The 21,257-nt window shown below is 48.0% G+C and overlaps 1 protein-coding gene and 1 long non-coding RNA gene across 2 annotated transcripts in view; both read right to left on the bottom strand.

Annotated features, from left to right (window-relative positions):
• The window catches only part of KCNN2 (potassium calcium-activated channel subfamily N member 2), a 191,658-nt gene extending 189,747 nt beyond the window's left edge, over window positions 1-1,911 (bottom strand). Inside the window, exon 1 of the mRNA XM_060177160.1 lies at window positions 379-1,911. Within this exon, the coding sequence (XP_060033143.1) occupies window positions 379-1,674 (1,296 nt within the window). The 5' untranslated portion in view covers window positions 1,675-1,911. The remainder of the gene's footprint in view (window positions 1-378) is intronic.
• Window positions 1,912-2,023: 112 nt separating this feature from the next.
• Window positions 2,024-21,257, bottom strand: part of LOC132533950 (uncharacterized) — a 114,943-nt gene continuing 95,709 nt past the window's right edge. The window contains exon 4 of the long non-coding RNA XR_009545707.1: window positions 2,024-2,538. This is a non-coding gene — a long non-coding RNA (uncharacterized LOC132533950). The remainder of the gene's footprint in view (window positions 2,539-21,257) is intronic.

The following is a 21,257-nucleotide window of genomic DNA, read 5'->3' as shown; positions in this document are numbered from 1 at the left end:
CAGGCTCTGGGCAAGGCGAGAGGAGGAAGTTCCTTGCTGAGAGTTTCAGCACTTGGGGTTGAATCCGGCCTCCTGAGTCCCAGGTCCCCGGCCCCAGGAGGCGGTGGGGGGAGGACAGCGAGCTCTGAGACCTTCAGGACTCCAGGGGCCCCGGCTCCCCGCGCCCGGCGGGAGCATCCGCTCCACCCGCAGAACTTCGACCGCGTCGCGCGCGGACCGGCTGGCCCCTGCACCCAAAGGTGCGCATGTGCGCGCGGCTCCCGGGGGCCCTGGGACTGGACAGTGCGCGGCCTGCAGAGGGTCCCCACCCTGAAGCACCCCCTGCCACCACCACTACCACTAACTTCCCCATTCCCACCCGGGGGGCCCCGGGTGTACCTTGTCATAAGCTCCCCACGACAGCTCGGTCTCGATGACCATGACCACGATCCCGAACATGCCGAAGATGAGCGCGTAGTCGCTGAGCCGCTTGCGCTTCTCAAACAGGGCGCGCCGGTGGCCCAGCTTGTAGCCGATGTTCTGGTTCTTCTTCTTGCTGGACTTGGTGCCGCTGCTGCTGCCGTGCCCGCTGCCGCCGCCGCCCCCCGAGCCTCCTCCGCCGCCCGCCCCGGGCCCGTAGAGCGCCAGGTTGTTGGAGTTGTTGTGCTCCGGCTTGGACACCACGATCTCAGGGGCCAAGGAGGAAGCGGCGGCGACGGCCACCGGGGGAGTGCCCCCGGCCGCGACCCCGACGGCGGGGGGCTGCAGGGGCTGCGCCTCCGAGTCCAGCTCGTGCAGGTTCCGGCGGGACGCGCTCAAGTTGCTGAGCGGGCGCATGACGCCGCCGTTGTACCTGCAGCTGCTCATGGCTATTTCGGTGAAGGGGTTGCTCTCGCGGCGCGCCGGGGGCTGGGGGTGCTGGTGGTGCGCCGGGTGCGGGTGGTGGTGGTGGTGGTGGGGAGGGTGCGGCGGCGGCGGCCCCGAGCCCAGGCTGCCCAGGCTGCCCAGGCTGCCCGTGGGGCTGGCGGCGGGCTGCAGGCTGTGGCACTGGTGGTAGTGGGAGGCGGCGGGCGGCTGCGTGAACTGCTGCCGGAGCGCACTGGCATGGCTGGACGGCGTCAGCTCGCTCACATTGAGCTGGCTGCCCCGGCGCGACGAGCAGCAGCAGCAGCACGAAGAGCCCGACAGTGGAGATGAGGCGCGGGTCCGGAAGGCGCCACCGGGCGAGGAGGTGCGGAGCAGCAGACACAGGTTATCCCCCGCCCCCGCCCCCGCCCCCGCCCCCGGGGCGCCGGAGGAGGAGCAGCTGTTGCACGGGAGGCATGGACTGCTGCCGCCACTGCCAGGCTGCTGCTGGTGCGCGAGGTGCGGGTGCGGGTGGTGGGGGTGCGGGAGGGGCGCGAAGGGCGGGCACGGCTTGTCCTGGCTCTGCTGCTGCTGCTGCTGGCAATGCAGGTGCGAGGCGCGCGGCGGCGGCGGCGGCTGCTCGGGGAAGAAGCCGCGCTGGAACTGCAATGGGGTTTCCATGTCGGGGCTGTTAAAGCTGCAGGGGGACCAGGCGGTGGTGCACCCTGCGCAATGCGTTATGGTCGGGAGCGGGGACTCCTGCTGCTGGTTCGAGGAAGGGCCCATGCCGGCTCCGGTAGAATCCAAGCGGCGAGTCCCATTGGCTGGACGCACCAAAACAATGGGCATGACATCACCTGCGGGGAGCGGGCCGGGGCCGGCGGGGCGCGCGCGGCTGGGGGAGCTAGCCTGGGTGTGAGCGCCAGCCGGGCAGGGGGTTCCGCGGGCCCGGGGGGAAAGGGGGTCCCCGCCTGCCGAGGAGCGCGCGCCCCGGGTGGGGACTCCCCTGGCAGTGCTGCGGCAGTGGCGGAGACAGAGAACCCCGAGCCGAGCCAAGCGGGGTGCCTTGCCTCCACTAGTCCCGGCTGCTGCCTCCCTGGCTTTTGCGCGGAGCGCGCTGTCCGGAGCCTCCGTGCCGAGCGCTGCAGCAGCTCCCGGGGCCGCGGGGACACAGCGCGGCACGGCCGCCTCCCTCGTGGGACCCTTGACCCCCTTGGCCTCTGGGCTGCCCGCCGGGCTCGCGGTCACTGCAGGCGCAGCCGCTGAGAGAGAACGTGGGGCGCGGGGAGAATGCGGGGCTTGAGCCCCAGGATCGCCTCGGCGAGGTGGCTGCAGCCCGGAACGAGCGAGCAAGCGAGCGCGCACAGCGGCCCGGCGCGCGTAGGGTTAAGCGCCCAGGCGCGGGGGCTGGGGGAGGCTGGGGGCGGGGCCGGAGGAGGGGATCCCCGCAGTCCTCAGGAGGAGCCCGCGCGGGCTTCCCGGGTCCCCCTGGCGGGGGCGGAGGGCTTTCCCGGGCAACGCCCGCTCACGGCCCAGGCCTGCGCGGAGCACTAGGGGCTGGCGCCCCCGGCCGCCCGATCGCAGGTTCAGGCGCGCAGGCTCGCCTGCCGGCGGCGCGGGCAAGTCTGCCGGCTGCTCCCACCCGTAGGAGGCGACTGGCCACGGAGGCTGGGGGCGGCCGGCTCCTCTTCCGCTGTTCGGCCTCGTCCCCACCTGCAGAACAGACAAAGCAAAGGCGTTCACCAAGGCGAGCAGGGCCCGAGCATCCTCCTGGCTGCAGAGGCTGATTCACGCCGGGAGTCAGAGCCTGGGCAGGGGGTGGGTGGCGTGATTAATTAGGAGAAATCCGTTGACGACCCCCGTTAGCCGGGACCCTGGCCAGGAGATTTTGCTAAACCAGTTATCGTTGCATTTTACATCATCGTCTGAATGGCCGACACAAAGCGATAGGGGACCCTTTGCAGGGTTTTTGGCTTTTTGTTACCGAGCCATGCTCCATCTTAAAAGTCTGCATTGTTATTTCTTTATGAATTGAAATGCCTGTCACCCCGGAAAGAAAAGGGAGGGTACTATAACCAGATGGGTATCCCCCACCCTTACTTGAAACACTAATTTTTTCAAGCCTCATTTTTATAACCTAGATTGTCACAATAAAGTAGTGCAAGGAATTGGAGTGCAAGTGGACACCCTCATTAGGTAATTAGAATTCTTAGCTGGATCCAATTTCTTGTCATTCTACTCGGCAGCTGCCCTAAAGTTGCTGACCAGGTATCTGCTCCTAAGCGTGTGTGTCTGCGTGTTTTCAATGCCGTGGAGTGAATAATTCATTTTAGGATAGCCTTTGGACCTGGTAAAACAGTGTAAATGCCTTGTCCCTGCAAGTAAGCAGATCCAGAAGAGAAAAAGGGAGAGGGCTGCTTTGAGTTCCATCCACCTCTAGTTAAATGGTGAACACTGTCCGAACTAGCGATTCTGTTAAATATCAAACTTGAGACACCGTTGTTTTTATCTTTATAGTCTGGTGAGTTTTTCCTGGCAGTTTCAGAACAACTGGTTTAGGGCTCAGAATGAAGCTTTTTGTATTTTGGGTGGCTGCATAGATTGTACAGAAATGGCAGCAGATGAAGAGTTAGGGGGGTCTCAGTTTTGTAGATAGCTAGTAGGCGTATTTTAGTTCTATTCCAAAGGGCCTGTGGCTATACTAGTTCCATTAGGTTCATGATTAGTCAACAACTTGTTTGGCTCTATATATTAACTCTCTTTTCAGCCACCAGGTTCCAGATGCTAGCATGATGCCAACCAGACTTTCCTGGACAGACAACCCCACTACGGTGTCCTGGAGCTCTGATTCCTCAGAACCCCGCCCCACTAGGGAAAAGAGAGAGGCAGACTGGGAGTAAGGATGGACCTGCCAATGTACATGTTCAGCAGGGAAGCAATTCCAGAAGTCAGACCTTCTACCTTCTGCACCCCATAATGACCCTGGGTGCATACACCCAGAAAGATAAAGAATAGGAAAGCTATCATGGGAGGAGATGGGATGCAGAGTTCTGGTGGTGAGAATCGTGTAGAGTTGTACCCCTCTTATCCTATGTTTTTTGTCAGTGTTTCTTTTTTATAAATAAAATAAAAAATAAAATAAAGAAATGGCAGTGAGCATGATCACTGAAATCATCCCGATGAGTAACCTTAACCAGGAGAGCTTCCAAATTAAAAGTGATTCACCTTTTAGATCAGACCCAAATGTCACTCAAGCACAACTGTATCCACATTTACTTGTACTCCGGGACAGTCTCTATAGCCTTCTAACTGTTGTGCATAATTGATGGTGTGGAAATGTGAGTCATGTTTACAAGTTGAAAAACTTCAAAAAAAAAAGTGTTGTCATAGTAAATGAATATTTTCATTAAGGGGGCCAGGTGGTGGCACACCGGGTTAAGTGTACATAGTAGGAAGCACAAGAGCCCAGTTCGAGCCCTGGGCTCCCCACCTGTGGGGGGGGGGTCACTTCACAAGCAGTGGAGCAGGTCTGCAAGTGTCTTTCTCTCCCCCCTGTCAATTTTTCTATGTCCTATCTTATAAAAATGAAAAAGGGGATGCATTGGATCGACCTTCTCGTGGTGCATCCCGTGAGTCCCCATTCATTGGGGAAACTGACGATCCTTCCTAGCCGACTGAATCCACATGGATCCCAGTCACTTTCAAAGCCAGCAACAAGCAGCTCCTGACAGCTTTCAACCTGACGCTGTTGACTGGCTACGGAAGAAGGGCAAATGCTAGAAGAAGAAGAAAATGGAAAAAAAAAAAAAAAAAAAAAGGTCACCAGGAGCAGTGGATTTGTGATGCAGGCACTGAACTCCAGCAATAACACTGAAGGCAAAAATGTATATAATATTTTCATTAAATAGCCTGTCATAATTTTAGATGAATGAGTACATAGGCTCTTCACCACCACCACCACCCCTAAACACCGATAGTCATCACAGCATTAAATTAGGTAAAAGGTTGTAGAATTACTGAAACATCCTAAGAGCAGAAGTGGCTACATCCTCTCCCTGTGTCAAACTGGCTTTCTCAGATAGCAAATTCCAGCTCAAGGTTCCCTAGACAAAACAACAGGACAAAGTACTATGTCTTCCCTATGTGTTTCTCCCTTTTTGTAGGGCTTGGTGTCATACCACTGCAGAGATTGGTGCGTCCAGTGGGATCGACAGCCATGGTGGACACTGTTTACAAAGGACTGGGGGACTGTGGGGAAGGCAGCTCAGTGAGTCAGAGGTCTTCGTTGCCTGAACCCTTACTCCAAGGGCCTTTGAGATTAAATGCACAACTAGTTAAAGAGTACAGAACTGAAAAGTCACTGCTGGGAGAAGGGAAGACTACATTCCCAGAAGTCCCTGCTCCAAGCAACAAAGGAAAGGTACATGCAGACCAACTAGAGACTATGAGGTAGGGTTTGAGGCAAGGAAGAAGCTGGGCTTGAACCTGGGTCACACTCTTGGCAAAGCATTGCACCAACCAAGGGAGCTATTTCTCTGACCCTCAAACCCTTTGGAAGGAAGCATTTTCACTGCTGAGCAATGACCCCAGAGCACATCATGTATGTGAGTGTCTGTGCAGGAAAGAGGAGGGGATTCAGTGCCAGCGAAGTGAGTCAGTGTCTGGCTATGTGCTGCATTCCTGTCTCGGTACCTCTGGTCCATGCACTCCAATGAAGGTGACTACGCCTGACTTATCTCCTCTGGCTCCTTCCAGCTGCCTCTGATTGCCAATCATGGTACTGGGCTTTACTATCCGCAGGGCCCTATCTGTGGTGCAGGAAGACAAGAACTCTCTTATTAGTTTGGGCGTCCTTGTGACCCCCTGTCACAAGTGGGCAGAATATAATCTTGCACATGCCAGGGGGTACTGGTGCTGTCCTATCTCTCCCTGTCTCTCCCTCTATCTGAAAGAGAGAAAGAAAAGGCAAGAAAAGAATCTGTGAGAACAGCAGAACCATGCAGGCAGGAATCTCTGAAGGCAAATAAATTAAAATATATATATATTTTGGGACTTGACTCTGGTTGTAGACAGGGCTAGAATGGTAAGACCCCACCCAGGCAAGAGAGACAGGCTGGGAGTATGGATTGACCTGTTGACACCCATGTTCAGTGGGGAAGCGATTGCAGTAGCCAGACCTTCAACCTTCTGCATCCCACAAGGATCTTGGGTCCATACTCCCAGAGGGTTAAAGAATAGGAAAGCTGTCAGTGGAGGGGTTGGTATTTGGAGGTGTGGTGGTGGGAATTGTGTGAAGCTGTACCCCTTTTATCCTATGGTTTTGTCAGTGTTTCCTTTTTATAAATAAAAAATTTTAAGAAAAAAGACCCCACCCAGGCTTCATCCTCAAGAACCTCATAGGGTAAAAGAGTGCTCTGGTCTCCCTCATGAAATAAACCTTAAAAAAAAATATGTGTGTGTAATCTTAACTTTGTTCCCATACAAAGGATTGTGGAGATATAGGTAACAGGTGAATTTCTGCAATTGGCACAAAGATAATATTTGTCGGTGTGGATATTGCTTTGTATGGAGGAGACACTCATTTATATCTGCAAGAGGGCAGAAGAGAGGGAATGAAAGGGAAAAGGGCTGAAAGAATGTAAAACCAGACTAGCATCCTCCAATGAGAAGTTAAAATATATCTACACATACATACTTATACATATATGTACCTGCACATAGAACATATACATGCTGACATTTCTTTAGTTTAACACCAGAGGTCATACTCATCCACAAAATGTATCTCAAATCTAATCAATAGTTTCACTGCCAGTATCATTTTCACACACACACACACACACACACACACACACACACACACACACACAGTCACTGTCTTAGCAGAGCAGTTTTTCCTGCCCATAGGGTTTGGGGGGGGAGGAAAGCTTCTGGCTGTTTGCACTGGACTAGCTCGTTCTCACTGGCATCATATCCTTCTTTGGATTTGTTTATCTCTGCCCTCTCTCAGTGGTACTCTTTAGAAGCAGAACCCCTTTGAATGTGGGTGCTTCTGATCTCTCTCCAGAGACAGATACAGCAAACACAGCAGGGCAGGCTGTGCTGGCATCTGCTGGGCACATGGCCTGGGAGCTCTGACCTCTGACCTGTCCGCAGTGCTTTGCTGAGATTAGACTGCTCCTCTGCCCACCAGGCAGGTTATTTGGTGATTCATGAACAATGAACTTATTATGATTACTATTATTATTTGTCGTGGGTTTGCTTAGCAGAAACTGCAAATAAGAATCAGGATAATGGGGAGTTGGGCTGTGGCGCAGCGGGTTAAGCGCAGGTGGCGCAAAGCACAAGGACCGGCATAAGGATCCCGGTTCGAACCCTGGCTCCCCACCTGCAGGGGAGTCGCTTCACAGGTGGTGAAGCAGGTCCACAGGTGTCTATCTTTCTCTCCTCCTCTCTGTCTTCCCCTCCTCTCTCCATTTCTCTCTGTCCTATCCAACAACAACAACAATAAAACAACAAGGGCAACAAAAGGGAATAAATAAATAAAATAAATATTTTTTAAAAATTAAAAAAAAAGAATCAGGATAATAACAGAATTGTGTCCTTTACACAGAAAAAGTCCTTTTTTTTTTTTTTTTTTGGATATGTAGCCATCAAAAATCCACTGAGACAGTTACTCCTAAGTCACAAATTGCCCTCACTTTATGAGAAATAAAACTCTATTTGGAAAGAATAAAAGTGGGGCTAGGTGGTGGTGCACCTGGTTAAGTGCGCACATTACAGTATGCAAAGTCTCCACTTTTTTTTGCAGGGGAAAAACTTCACAAGACATGAAACTGCACATGTCTCTCTGTCTCTGTCCTCTCTCTTCCTCCTTCATGCTCGATTCTTCTCAGTGTCTATTCAATAAATAAATACACTTATTGGGGGGAGAAAACATTAGAATAACAATGTGCTGAGCACTCTTTATACTTCTAGGTTGTTTGTTTTCCCATACCAGGGTTACCCCCGGGGCTTAGTGCTTGCACAACTCCATCACTAACAGCAGCCACTTTTTTTTCTTCCTTCTTTTGATAGAAAGTGACACACAGAGTATGAGAGCCTCCCTCCTGCAGATAGGGGCTTGAACTTGGGTCTTTGCATCTGGTAATGTGTGTGTACTTCCGGTTGTCCCATCACCAGCTGAGACACATGATTTCTTCACTAGTCAGTGGACTCCTGAAACCACAGTCCTAGGGAGCTAGAGACAGGCATCCCAGATAGGCTGGCAGGACAGGCAGAGTTCATCCATGCTTGTGGCAGAGAAAACAGAAACTCGACCATGTTTTTCTCTGGATCATCGGATGCCTGTGTCGAGCTGTCTGGGAAGGGTAGCCGAGGCCAGCCTGAGATGTGAGACACTGAAGATGAACGCTAGAAGAAGAAGATGAACGTTCTACTGTTTCCTTCCTTCCTTCCTTCCTTCCTTCCTTCCTTCCTTCCTTCCTTCCTTCCTCCCTCCCTCCCTCCCTTCCTTCCTTCCTTCCTTCCTTCCTTCCTTCCTTCCTTTCTCTCTTTCTCCATTTCTCTCTTTCCTCCTTTCTCTTTTTGGCCTCCAGCGTTAATGCTGTGGCTCAGTGCCAGCCCTACAAATACAACGCTCCTGGTGGCTGTTTTTCCCATTTTATTAGACAGGACAGAGAGAAACTGAGAGAGATGGGGGAGATTGCAAGAGAGAAAGATAGACACTTGCAGGCCTGCTTTGCCATGTATGAAGTGTCCTCCCTGTAGGTGGGGTGCCAGAGACACGAACCCGGATCCTTGTGCAGGTCCTTGTGCTTAGTACTGTATGTACTTTACTGAGTGCACCTGCCCCCTCCATTTTATTTTTTCCTTTTAAGGCTGCCCAGCACCCCAAAGTCTACAAATAGATGGAAAGATCCCACTCTCCTGCTCTCTTAAGCTGTGGGAGTCACCTTACTCGTTTTTTAATTTTTTTTCCCTGTGGCCTTTCCTTTCTGCTCTCACCAAACCCCAGGATTCTTGCCTCTTGGCCTCTCTAGCCTTTCTCTAATGCACAGTTCTTCTGGGGCCTGCCTTCTCTCTCTCTCTCTCCTTTCTGAAAAAGGCTGTGTTTCAACTGTGTGCCTTTCAGACAGGTCTCTCTCCTTACTCTCTGTTATCCAAGCCCCTTTCTCTCTGTCTCTACCAGAAAGTCAGTCTAAACTCCAAACACCTGATCGGCTGAGGCAAACTGGAAACCTTCCTCGCCCAGCAACCTCTGGCTGCTTGAATTTCCACATTAATCCCCTGAGCCAAAACCCTTCTCTTGAGAAGATGAAGCATGGAGGTGGGACCAGGCAAAAGCCATGGCCAAGTCTAGAAAGGCACAAAGCAGGCCCTTAGCCAACAGCACACACTTTTTCAAGGCTGCTTCTCCTGGGCTGTAGTAGCTGCTTCACATACGAGCACGTATGGAGGTGGAAAAGGTTACTGGTATCTCTGTGCTAAAAGGTAGAGATAATGACCCGGAAGTGAGAGTCTGGACTAGCAAGGCCACAGTTAGTGAGTAGCTAGGAGACTCTTCTTGGTTGGGAGTCTGGCTGGCCAGACTAGTTAACACTCTTCTCATTGTCCTTCCTTAGAGAAGAAGAACTGAGTGCACATGTTACACTGCTCAAGGACCCAGCTTCAAACCCCACCCCCCAGTCCCCATGTGTGAGGCTTCATGAGCAGTGAAGCAGTGTTGCAGGTATCTATTTCTCTCTTCTCAATTTCTTTCTGTCTCTATTAAATAAATGACAAAACCCCTTGGGTTCCTACCCTTCATAAGGCTCATACTCCATTGACAGTCAACAACCGGCAGTGACAGCGGGGACCTACTGGGACCCCTCTCTGCCTGGGACCAGCTTCCTTGTGGACATCTCCTCCCAGGCTTGATGAGAGTGCTGTGGTCCTCAGTGACTGCTCTCCCTCTTTACGGCTGAGGCTAAGAACCCTGCATGGGGGATGAGGGATGGAGGATGGGGAGTGGGGGGGTTCACAAGTGCACCACTGAGTGACTATGCATTATCCTCTTAGGAGTGTCAATGCCCCATGCTAGATGGAATGGGCTTCCATTATGCACTTCTTTGGTGCGGTATTCAAAACATCCTCACTCATTGTGCTTCCGGGTCATTAAAAGCTTGCCATAAGAGACCTATTGGGAAGCAGCAGAGGTGTGTGAACAGAGGCTCTTCATGTGAATCATTACTTCCCAGGGTTCTGGCTCCTCTGGGGGATGGAACCAAAAGTGGACAAAGAGGGCAAGGGGGAGACAGCATAATGGTTCTGCAAAAGACTTTGATGCTTGAGGCTCTGAGGTCTCAAGTTCAATACCTAGCACCACCACAAGCTAGAGCTGAGCAGTGTTCTGGTCTCTCTCCATTTACTTCTGAATCTTTTCCTTAAAGTTAAGAAGCAAAAATACTTGAAAAAAATAAGAAGAAAGTGGATGAAGGACTTTTGCTCAGTGCTGGAGGATGGGAGTCCCACTTTGTACTAGGTACTGCTTTCTGCTCTTAGTCATTGGGTTTTGTATTTTTGCAGTGGTTGCTTTTTATAATGTTTATTTTATTTTAGATATAAAAAGGAAACACTGACAAAACCATAGGATAAGAGAGGTACAACTCTACACAATTCCCACTACCAGACCTCCGTATCCCATTCCCTCCCCTGATAGCTTTCCTATTCTTTCACCCTCTGGGAGTATGGACCCAAGGTCACTGTGGGATGCAGAAGGTGGAAGGTCTGGCTCCTGTAATTGCTTCCCCGCTGAACATGTTCCAGATACTAGCATGATGCCAGCCAGACTTCCCTAGACAGGCAACCCCATCAATGTGTCCTGGAGCTCTGACCAGAATTCCACCCCACTAGGGAAGGAGAGAGGCAGGCTGGGAGTATGTTTTGTTTCTTTTTATGTTTGGTTTGTTTGTTTTTAATCAGAGCACTGCTCAACTCTGGCTTCAACAAATGAACAAGAAATACATGAAAACAAGTGTATATTATCAATCACTGGGAAAGCGTAAATCCCAAGTACCATGAGATAGACCATCCCACACCCATTACACTGCCCAGAGGGACCAGTGAAATAACTCATTTGGATGTGTACTATTTCACCACATACACAACCCAGGTTCAAGCCCAGCCTCCACTCTTAGTGCTGTGGAGTCTCTCTCTCTCTCTCTCTCTCTCTTCTTCCCTGTCTTAGTCACTACAAAAAAAATGCTCAAAGTAAAACAGACAGGTGAGCACAACTTCAAAGAGAATTTTCCTTTTCAAAGGAAAATTCCTGCACCGGTGATGGGGTGGTACAAATAGATGCTTTGGAAACCAGTTTAGCAGCTCCTCAAAATCCTGATGTCAGTTACCTTAAAATCCAGCAGGTTCACATTCCAAGGCATGCACTCCAGAGAAGTGAAAATGTGCCTCTACCCCAAAGTGTGTACATGACTGCTTGGAACAACATTATGTCTTCCCTCCCCTCCTCTTCCCTGCCCTTCCCTCTTCCTTCCTCCCTTCTGTTCCCTTCCCTTCCCTCTCTTCTCCCTTTCTTTCTTCCTTTCTCCCTCCCTCCCTTCCTTTCTCTCTTTCTTTCTTCTCTTTTATACCCACCAGCATTCTTGCTGGGGCTCAGTGCCAGCATTATCTGTACCCTGAGTTCCCAGCGGTTATATCCCCCCTTTAATTTAATAAGACAGAGAGAAACTGAAAAGTTAGGAGAGACAGAAAGGAGAGAGAAAGAGAAATTGGTGCAGCACTGCTTCACCTCTCCTGAAGCTTCTCCCTCGCCCCCCGCAGGAGGGGTCCGGGGACTTGAACCTAGGTCCTTGCATGTGAAAACACACTCAACCAGGTGTGTCACCGCCCCGTCCCCAAGCAGGATCATTACTTCTAACAGTCAGAAATCATTAAGAATTCAAATATTTATCAACTGATACATCAAAGGTGGTATAGTATTACAATGTAATATTCTTTATCAGTAAGAAGTGAGATGCTGGGGGCCAGGTAGTAGTACACTGTTAAATGCACATAGCACTATGGAAAAAAGAAGGAGGAGGAGGAGGAGGAGGAGGAGGAAGAGGAGGAGGAGAAGAAGGAGAAGAAGAAGGAGAAGGAGAAGAAGAAGAAGAAGAAGAAGAAGAAGAAGAAGAAGAAGAAGAAGAAGAAGAAGAAGAAGAAGAAGAAGAAGAAGAAGAAGAATTCACCAGGAATGGTGGATTCAAAGTGCCGGCACCAAGCCCCAGGGACTGGAGGCAAAAAAAAGAAAAAAAGGGAAGGGAAAGAGGAAGAGGAAGGGGGAGAAGAGGAAGAAGGGGAAGAACAAAGAGAAAGAGGAGGAGAAGAGGAAGGAGAAGGGAGAAGAGGAGAGGAAGAAGAGGAAAAAGAAGGGGAAGAACAAAGAGAAAGAGGAAGAGAAGGAGAAGAGGAAGAAGAAGGAGGAGGAGAAGAGGAAGGAGAGGAGGAAAAGGAAAAAGAAGGGGAAGAACAAAGAGAAAGAGGAGAAGGAGAAGGAGAAGAGTAGTAGGAGGAAGAGGCATGCTAACACTACAGCAGGGATGTAACTTGTAAACACAGGAAGAGAAGGTAGTTATGAAATGCCACCAGCTGCATGGCTTCATTTCTAAGAAATGTCCAGAATAAACAAAGCTTAGTGGTGCATCAATGCTTGTCTTGGGGGGGCCAGAGTGGTGTCAATGGACATGCTATCAGTGGTCTCAGTGTCTGTTGGGGGTGGTGAAAATCTTTTAAACTCATATTGTGATGATGGTCCGTTAAGTTTGGGGTTAATAAAAATTGTTATTATTATTATTGTTGTTTTTATTTGCCTCCAGGGTTATCGCTGGGGCTCAGTGCCTGCACTACAAATCCACTGCTCCTGGAGGCCATCCCCCCCTTTTTTTTGCCCTTGTTGTTGTGCTTGTTGTTGTTGGATGATAGGACAGAGAGAAATCAAGAGAGGAGGGGAAGACAGAGAGGAGGAAAGAAAGACAGACACCTGCAGATCTGCTTCACTGCTTGTGAAGCGACCCCCCTGCAGGTGGGGAACCAGTGGTTCAAACTGGGATCCTTACGCTGGTCCTTGCACTTTGCGCCATGTGCACTTAAGCAATAAAAATTACTGATTTGTACACTTCATTTTTTTTTTTAAAAAAAGGGTTTATTTATTAGAACCAGAGCATCAGTCTGGCACATACAACACCAAGGATTGAACTCCGTTGTCGGGAAATTGTGAGGATGTGGTAGAGCCTGACAGGGCTTGACCTGAGGAGTGTGTCCATCCTGTCAGTCTCTCTCTCGACCGAGAAATCGAGCAAGGAAGGACAAAACCCCCCAAGGTTTGCCTCGTCTTATCAGACTCCCTGCCTCACAAAGCACCCTGCATTTCTGATACTATGGCCTGCTCCCTTATTATCTACATAATCATTGTTTTGCCTGAAAGATCCCCACCCATTCCATTCCTTTGATCTATCTTCTTTCTACCCTCAAGACTGTCCCTTCCTGCAGGGTAGTATTAATCCTACCAGTTAAAACCTTTGCAACAGTTGCTAAGGAAGTTACCTTTCCCAGCCCCCTTTTGCCTTTCTCCACCCCTTTCCAAACCATGTCAAGCCATTTCCGTTTCCAACTTGCCACTTCCGGGTCCGACCTTTAAAAGCCTGGGCTCCCTGATCAATAAAGAATCAAATTGCCTCGCTGCCACAAGCTATGAGCTCTGTTCATGAGTCATCTCCCCTGCGTGGCTGAGTGAGTAGCAGCCCAGGCTGGCTCCAGTCCTGTTCTCTCCAACCCCCACACTAGCCCAGCACTCTGTGTTTCATACATTGTAAGGGATTTGAAGATTCCGCACTTCTGAAAATTAAACAACTACCTACGTGACTTCTACATCCTAATAAGATCATGATTCAATGAGTGGCCTGAGCTGAATGCTGGTAGAGAAATGATTGATGGACTTTCAAATTGTATACAGTAGAATGATTTCTCTTACCAGGCTGTAAGTGAAATAAGATATTGTTCACACTGAGTCCTACGGATAAAAATCACTGTCCTAAAGTGATTCTATTGGTGACAGCTTAAAGGAAGCAAGACCAAAGTATTCCCCACAGATGGCTGGTGGGGGTTGGGGGAGTCCTTAATTAATTGTCTCTGCAAATGTCTTTGAAAGTCATGTTTTGGTTTGTTTGCATTTATTAAAAATGCTACTGAGAACTTCTTTTTATTCTGGCAGTCTCAATGATAAAAAAAAGTGTTGAAAACAGGACACACTTGGGTTCTGACAATTAACTATAGTAAGTGTGCCAATGAAATTCATCCAAAAGACTTTTCTAGGTGATGAAGCAGAGTTCCAAATACGGTACTTGTGGAAGTGGGGCAGTGGCACAGTGGATTAAGAGCTCATAGTACTAAGCATAAGGACCTATGCAAGAATCCAGGTTCAAGCCCCTGTCCCGCTCCTGCTCACCAACTGCAAGTGGAACAGGTCATGAGCAGTGAAGCAGGTCTGCAGGTATCTTTCTCTCTCCCTCTCTTAATAAAAATGCAAAAAAAAAAAATCATTCTTAAAAAAATGTGGCTGCCTAAAAAAAAAGGTTGCCAGGAGCAGTGGATTCCTAGTGCTGGCAAAATCCCAGCTGTGTCACTGGAGACAAAAAAAAACAAAACAAAACTGGGTTTTGCCCACTTGTGGTAGGCTGGGACACGATGGTGGAATCACACATGAATAAGAGAGGGAAGGATCCAGGGAGGCAGCTCCACAGGGTCTCACTGTTTACAGTGCTAATGGAGCTGTTCTCTTCCCCCCCCCCACCCTTTCATTTCTTTTAAGTTTTATCTATGCATTATTGGATAGAGACACAGAGAAATTGAGAGGGAAGGGAGAGATAGAGAGAGGGAAAGAGGTGCCGGGCACACCTGTTTGAATGCATTTGTTACAATGCACAATGAGCCCCCACCCCCACCCCCCACCTGCAGGGGGAAAGTTTTGCAACAAGCAGTGCTGCAGGTGTCTATCTGTCTCTTCCTATCTTGCCTTTCCTTCTCAATTTCTGGCAGTCTCTATCCAATAAATAAAAAGATTAATGAAAAATTTTAAAAGAGAGAGAGAGACAAAAAGAGATACCCAGAGTCCTGCTGCACCACTTGTGAGGCTTTCTCTCTTTAGGTAGGGAGCAGGGGCTTGAACTGAGGTCCTTACACACTGTAATGTGTGGCTTAATCCGGTGCCCCACTGCTCAGCCCCTCGTGAGATATTTTTCTATGCGAAGATGTGCTATGACTTTTCTGACACCCCAAAAGAAAAGACACACCCATGACCAGCAGACTGCAAGGGTAGAAATGGAAAGACACTAGTTCATGCATGGAAATGCCAAAACTAATGCCCCAGGAGGCAGTAAGGACAAGTGTGATAAAAACTAGGGAAATGAGGGGGGGGAGGAGTAGGGCGGTAGCGCAGCAGGTTAAGCGCATATGGCACAAAGCACAAGGACTGGTGTAAGGATCCCGGTTCGAGCCCCCAGCTCTCTACCTGCAAGGGAGGTTGTTTCACAAATGGTGAAGCAGGTCTGCAGGTGTCTGTCTTTCTCTCCCTATGTCTGTCTTCACCTCCTCTTTCAATTTCTCTGTCCTATCCAACAACAACAGCAACAATAACAATAATGACCACAAGAAGGGCAACAAAATGGGGAAAAGTGGCTTCCAGGAGCAGTGAATTTGTAATGCGGGCATTGAGCCCCAGCAATTACCCTGAAGGCAAAAAATAATTTAAAAAATCATATATGGAGAAAGAATGCAGAGACTTGGATGGTACACCTGGCAGAGTACACACATTTCCATGTTAAGCCTCTGGTTCTCACTTACAGAGAGTAAGCTTAGCAAAAGGTGAAATAGTGCTGCTGATATCTCTCCTCTCACTCTCTTTCATGTTTAAATATTTCCCCCCTTTTTTTCTAATTTTATTTATAAATTTATTTGATAGGACAGAGAGAAGTTGAGAAGGGACAGGAACATACAGAGGGAGAGAGACAGAGAGACACTTGTAGCCCTGCTCCACTGCTGGTGAGGCTTTTCCTCCCATTCTGAGAGTGGGACTAAGGGCTTGAACCCAGGTCATCACACACTATGTGAACTCAACCAGGTGCATCACCACCTGGCCCCAGTTTCATCCAATCCTCCGCCCCCGCCCGACACACACCTTTCCCTCTCCGTCTCTCATTCTCTATAAAATAATAAGATAAAATGACCACTGGGAGCAGTGGAGTCACCATATAGGCGCTGGGCCTCTGTAATAGCCCTGGTGGCAAAATAAAATAAATAAAAGAAAAGAAAGCAAAAATAAAATAAAATAACAAACAAAAAAAAAACACCTTTGAATATTCAAGAAATGAAATGGAAGCAAACATCTTTGTCTATTACATTGAAGAACTCTACTAAATAATGCATAGATAAGGATGGAAGAGACCAGCTTTCTCATCCACAGGAAAAAGGAGTATAAATGGGCAAAGACTTAATTGCAGTGCAAACTCAGCGAACACCCATCACACTGTGAAATGGACAGCAACTTTTCACTTAGTAAGTCCACTAACAGGAATCAAGTTTGAAAACTTTTGGCAGACACACACCAAGACATATTTACAGTGATGTTCCCTATAGCTTGCTACATTCTAGAAAAATCCAGCAGTCAAATAAAGGGATACTTATCCAAGGGCATCTTACAGGAGCCTGGGAGGCACGCAGTACGGGGTCCTGAACTCAATTCTCAGCCTCGAATATGTCAGAGAGCTGTTTTCTCTTTTTCTCATTAATAAGTAGAAATCTTAGCAATAGCCAAAAACTAAAACCGTGTGTGTGTGTGTGTGTGTGTCTGTGTGTGTGTGTGTGCGTGGTGTGTGTGTGTGCGTGGTGTGTGTGTGTGCGTGGTGTGTGTGTGTGTGTGTGTGCGTGGTGTGTGTGTGTGTGTGTTTGTGTGTGTGTGTCTGTGTGTGTGTGTGTGTGTGTCCCGCCAGGGGCTCATGTGCCTGCATGATTCTATCACTCACAGTGCCCATTTCCCCCCCTCTTTCTCCTGCACAACAGCGGTGGGAAACCTCTTTTCTCCTAAAGGCCATTTGGATATTTATGACATCATTGATGAGCCATATGAAATCACCAACTTAATGTTGCTATTGAAAAAAGAAAAAAGAAACACTCTTAGGATCTGTGCAGATCTATGTTCATAGCAACACAGTTTGTAATCCCCAATACCTGGAAGCAACCCAGATGTCCAAGATCAAATGAAAGGCTAAAAAAGGGAGTCGGCGGTAGTGCAGTGGGTTAAACGCATGGGGTGCAAAGCCCAAAGACCGGAGTTAAGAATTCCATTTTGAGCCCCTGGCTCCCCACCTATAGGGGAAGTCGATTCACAGGCAGTAAAGCAGGTCTTCAGGTGTCTATTTCTCTCTCCCCCTCTCTGTCTTCCCCTCCTCTCTCTGTCCTGTCCAACCAGGACGACAACAATAACAACAATAATAACTACAACAATAAAAATAACAAGGGCAACAAAAGGGAATAAATAAATGCTTAAAAACAGAAAGGCTGGGAAAATTGTGTATATATATATTTATATAAATATATACATATTTTATATACATTTATTATTATATGTTTATATAAATATAAATATATTTATGTATTATATATTTATATATTATATATAATTGTATATAAATATATATATACATATATATCTATATCTATATATATATATTACTCAGCTGTTAAAAAATGATGAGGTTGTCTCCTTTGCATCCTCTTGGGTGAAACTCAAGGACATCATGTTGAGTGAGATAAGCAAAAAGACAAGGACAAATACCAAATGATCTCACTCATTAGCAGGACTTAAAGCTAGGAAGGGGAGGGAGAGCACAAAGTGAAACATGGACTGGGCAAGTTGTATTGCACTGAAGCAAAGGACTCTGGGAAGGGAGGAGGAGAGGATAACTTTGGGAGCCTATTACACAATGAAATTGTATTCATTTGTCAATGATTACACCATAAAGCATTAACCCCCTCAACTAAAAAAAAAAAAAAAAAAGGGAGCCGGGCGGTAGTAGTGCAGCGGGTTAAGCGCACATGGCTCAGAGCACATGGCCTAAAGATCCTGGTTCGAACCCCCAGCTCCCCACCTGCAGCGGGGTCGATTCACAGGTGGTGAGACAGGTCTGCAGGTGTCTATCTTTCTCTTCCCCTCTCTGTCTTCCCCATCTCTCTCCATTTCTCTCTGTCCTATCCAACAACAACATTAATAACAACAATAACTACAACTATAAAAAAAACAATGAGAGCAACAACAAAAAGGAATAAATAAATAAATATTTAAAAGGAGGGGAAGCTAGAGAAAGATAGACACTTCAGCACTTGTACAGCGTCCACCTCCCCCCCACCCCCTTCAGCAGGTTGGAAGCCAAGAGCTTGAACTGAGAGCCTTGTGTGGGCCCTTGCACTTATTATTAATTATAATGATGTTGATTACAGAGAAAAACTGAGAAGTAAGGAGATAGAGAGGGAGAAAGACAGGTACTTGCAGGCCTGCTTCACTGCTCATGAAGCCCAATTCCTCCATGAAGGGTTGTGGGGTCTCCAACTCGGGTCCTCATATACGATAACATGTGCATTCAACGGGGTGTGCCACTGCCCAGCCCCATACATCCTTTGTATCTATGATGTGTCATCAGTTCAATGAATCATTTTATCAGCATCCTTTCACAAGCTGACCAGCTGAAGATCCCTAGGGCTCTCAATTTCATCACAGAAAGCTGACGTTCTTATCGGCATTTTTAGCTTTCCGAGTGTGAGCTGCAGCTGAGTGAGTGGGGCTCTGCAAGAGAACACAAGGTAGGCTCCAGGCTCCAGGCTGCAAGAGCTGCTGTGGCTGCTGGTTCTGGAGCAAGTTTCTTTTTTTTTTTTAATTTATTTTATGCCCTTGTTGCTTTATTGTTGTAGTTATTATTGTTGTTGTCGTTGTTGGATAGGACAGAGAGAAATGGAGAGAGGAGAGGAAGACAGAGAGGAGGAGAGAAAGATAGACACCTGCAGACCTGCTTCACCACCTGTGAAGCGACTCCCCTGCAGGTGGGGAGCCGGGGTTCGAACCGGGATCCTTATACCGGTCCTTGTGCTTTGCGCCACCTGCGCTTAACCCACTGCGCTACAGCAAGTTTCTTAAGTGCTCTGCAAATAAGGAACCTTTCCACACACCACAGGGTGTGCATGAAGTTAGCTAATATGTGCTTTCCATCAATTCACGGATACATTTATTTATTTACTTATTTGTTTTCCCCGAGGGTCTCACTGAGGCTTTGTGCCTGTATGATCTCACCTAATTTATTCCTTCCTTCCTACCTTCCTTCCTTCCTTCCTCTTTTGTTCTTTCTTTCACTCAGGAGAGAGTGAATAGTGGCCTTGTGTGTCTCTTTCTTTTGTTCTCTTTCTTCTTTTTGGTTCTTTCATTTTTTTAAAGTTTGTATTATCATTATTTATTGGATAGAGACAGCCAGAAATCAAGAGGGAAGGGAGAGATAGGGATGGAGACAGAGAGACACCTGCAACACTGTTTCATCACTGGCCAAGCTTTCCCTCTGCAGGTGGGGACCAGGGGGCTTGAACCTGAGTCCCTTAAGCATTATAACAGGTGCACTCAGCCAGGTGCACCACCATCTGGCCCTCTCTTTTCCCTTTGTATTTTATCTGACTGGAAACAGAGGAAGTGCTAGGGGTGGAGGAAAGATAAAGAGGGAGAAAGAAACAGATACCTGCAGACCTTTTCCACAGCTCATAAAACCTCACTCCAGCATGTGGGGAGGCAGGAGCTCGAACCCAGGTCCTTGCACATGATAACATGTGCACTTAGCCAGGTGTGCCACTGCCTGAACCCCCAATTCCACCTAACTTCTTTTACCTTCAGAGTGAGGCTAAGAGACAGAGATGGAGGTAGAGGAGAGACACCAGCACCACTTAATGAACCTTCCTCTTTGCACAGTGTTCCCACGTGGTGGCCAAGGACTCAAACCCAGGTCCTTGTGCACAGTAAAGTGTGTGCCCCATGGTGAGTTATTTCCTGGCCCTACTGATGCCTTTATAAGGTACAGGCTAAGGGCTTATATCAAGTTGGACCTTGTTTGATGAGTTACTACTTCTTAGCATGTTCCTAAGGAGGCCCTCCATATGAAATATGAAATAGCTCACTTGGATAATGCATTGCTTTGCCATGTGTTTGACCTAAGTTCAATCCCAGCCTCAACTGCATTAAAGAAAGCTTTGGTGCTGTGATCTATTTCACTCTCTCCCTCATGGCCTGTACTTAAAACACAGACACACACAGACACACACACACACACACACACACACACACACACACACACACTTTGGCTAGATGGTTCAGAAGCCTGAAGAAATATAATGCTGGAAATATAACTTAAAAAAAAAAACCATGCTATGGAAATCTTCCAGTGTCTGTCATTTTAACTAAAAGTAAGTATGTGTCACTATTGCGTGAAATTGAAAAGATTGACAGTTCTTCAGATCTCCAATTTTAGGACGTAAAACTAAGTCTGAAAATAGAAAAAATAAAAGTCTAAATCTTCATCATTGGTGTTTTAGGAGGGTGGATGTGGGTGAGGGAAAAACTAGAGAGAGTGTTGATTGATTTCTTTCTAATCTAATCTTGTAAACCTAATATGTTATAGGCATGCCCATTACGCTCTCGGCTTTGACCATTAAACAGAAACAAAATCAAACATGGGCAGTGTGGGGATGTGTGTAAGAGAGACAGAAAGAGAGAGAGGGACTAGACAGAGAGCAGATATGCATATTCACACACATGTCTATACATATATATATATATGAAGTTATTTATTTTTAAAGATATAGCACCTTTCTTTTTATTTTTTTTAAAAAAAATCTCTATTATTGGATACAGACAGAACTTAATAGGGGTAGGGGAGATAGAGAGATAGAGAGAGAGAGAGAGAGATAGGGACCTGTAGCCCTGCTTCACCACCCATGAAGCTTCCCCCTTGTAGGTGGAAGCCGGGGACTTGAACTCAGGGCCTTGCGCACTGTAATGTGAGTGCTCAACCAGGTCCGCCACTGCCTGGCCCCGTGTTCATGTCAGCAGTTTTCAGATACCATCATCTGGTACAAAATCAATCAGCTGCAGATAACGCAAATATTTATGCAATGCTTTAGAATATGGTTGCGAAGTGGGAACTTGGGACAACTTAAACACCACTAGACAACGACAGCCTGCTCAACCTTTTGTCAAGTGATGAGCTGAGTTTGTCCATTCTGATAGGAGATTTCCAGATGTGAGCCCCTGGATATGCTTGTGATATGTGCTTCTAAGCTGACTGTGATGCGTTTGTAAGTAGGCTTCAATACAG

Source organism: Erinaceus europaeus, chromosome 2 (genome assembly GCF_950295315.1).
Source record: "Erinaceus europaeus chromosome 2, mEriEur2.1, whole genome shotgun sequence".
NCBI classification, from domain to species: Eukaryota; Metazoa; Chordata; class Mammalia; order Eulipotyphla; family Erinaceidae; genus Erinaceus; species Erinaceus europaeus.
The sequence above is the reverse complement of the archived record's forward strand: the minus strand, read 5'-3'. Positions and strand labels throughout refer to the sequence as shown.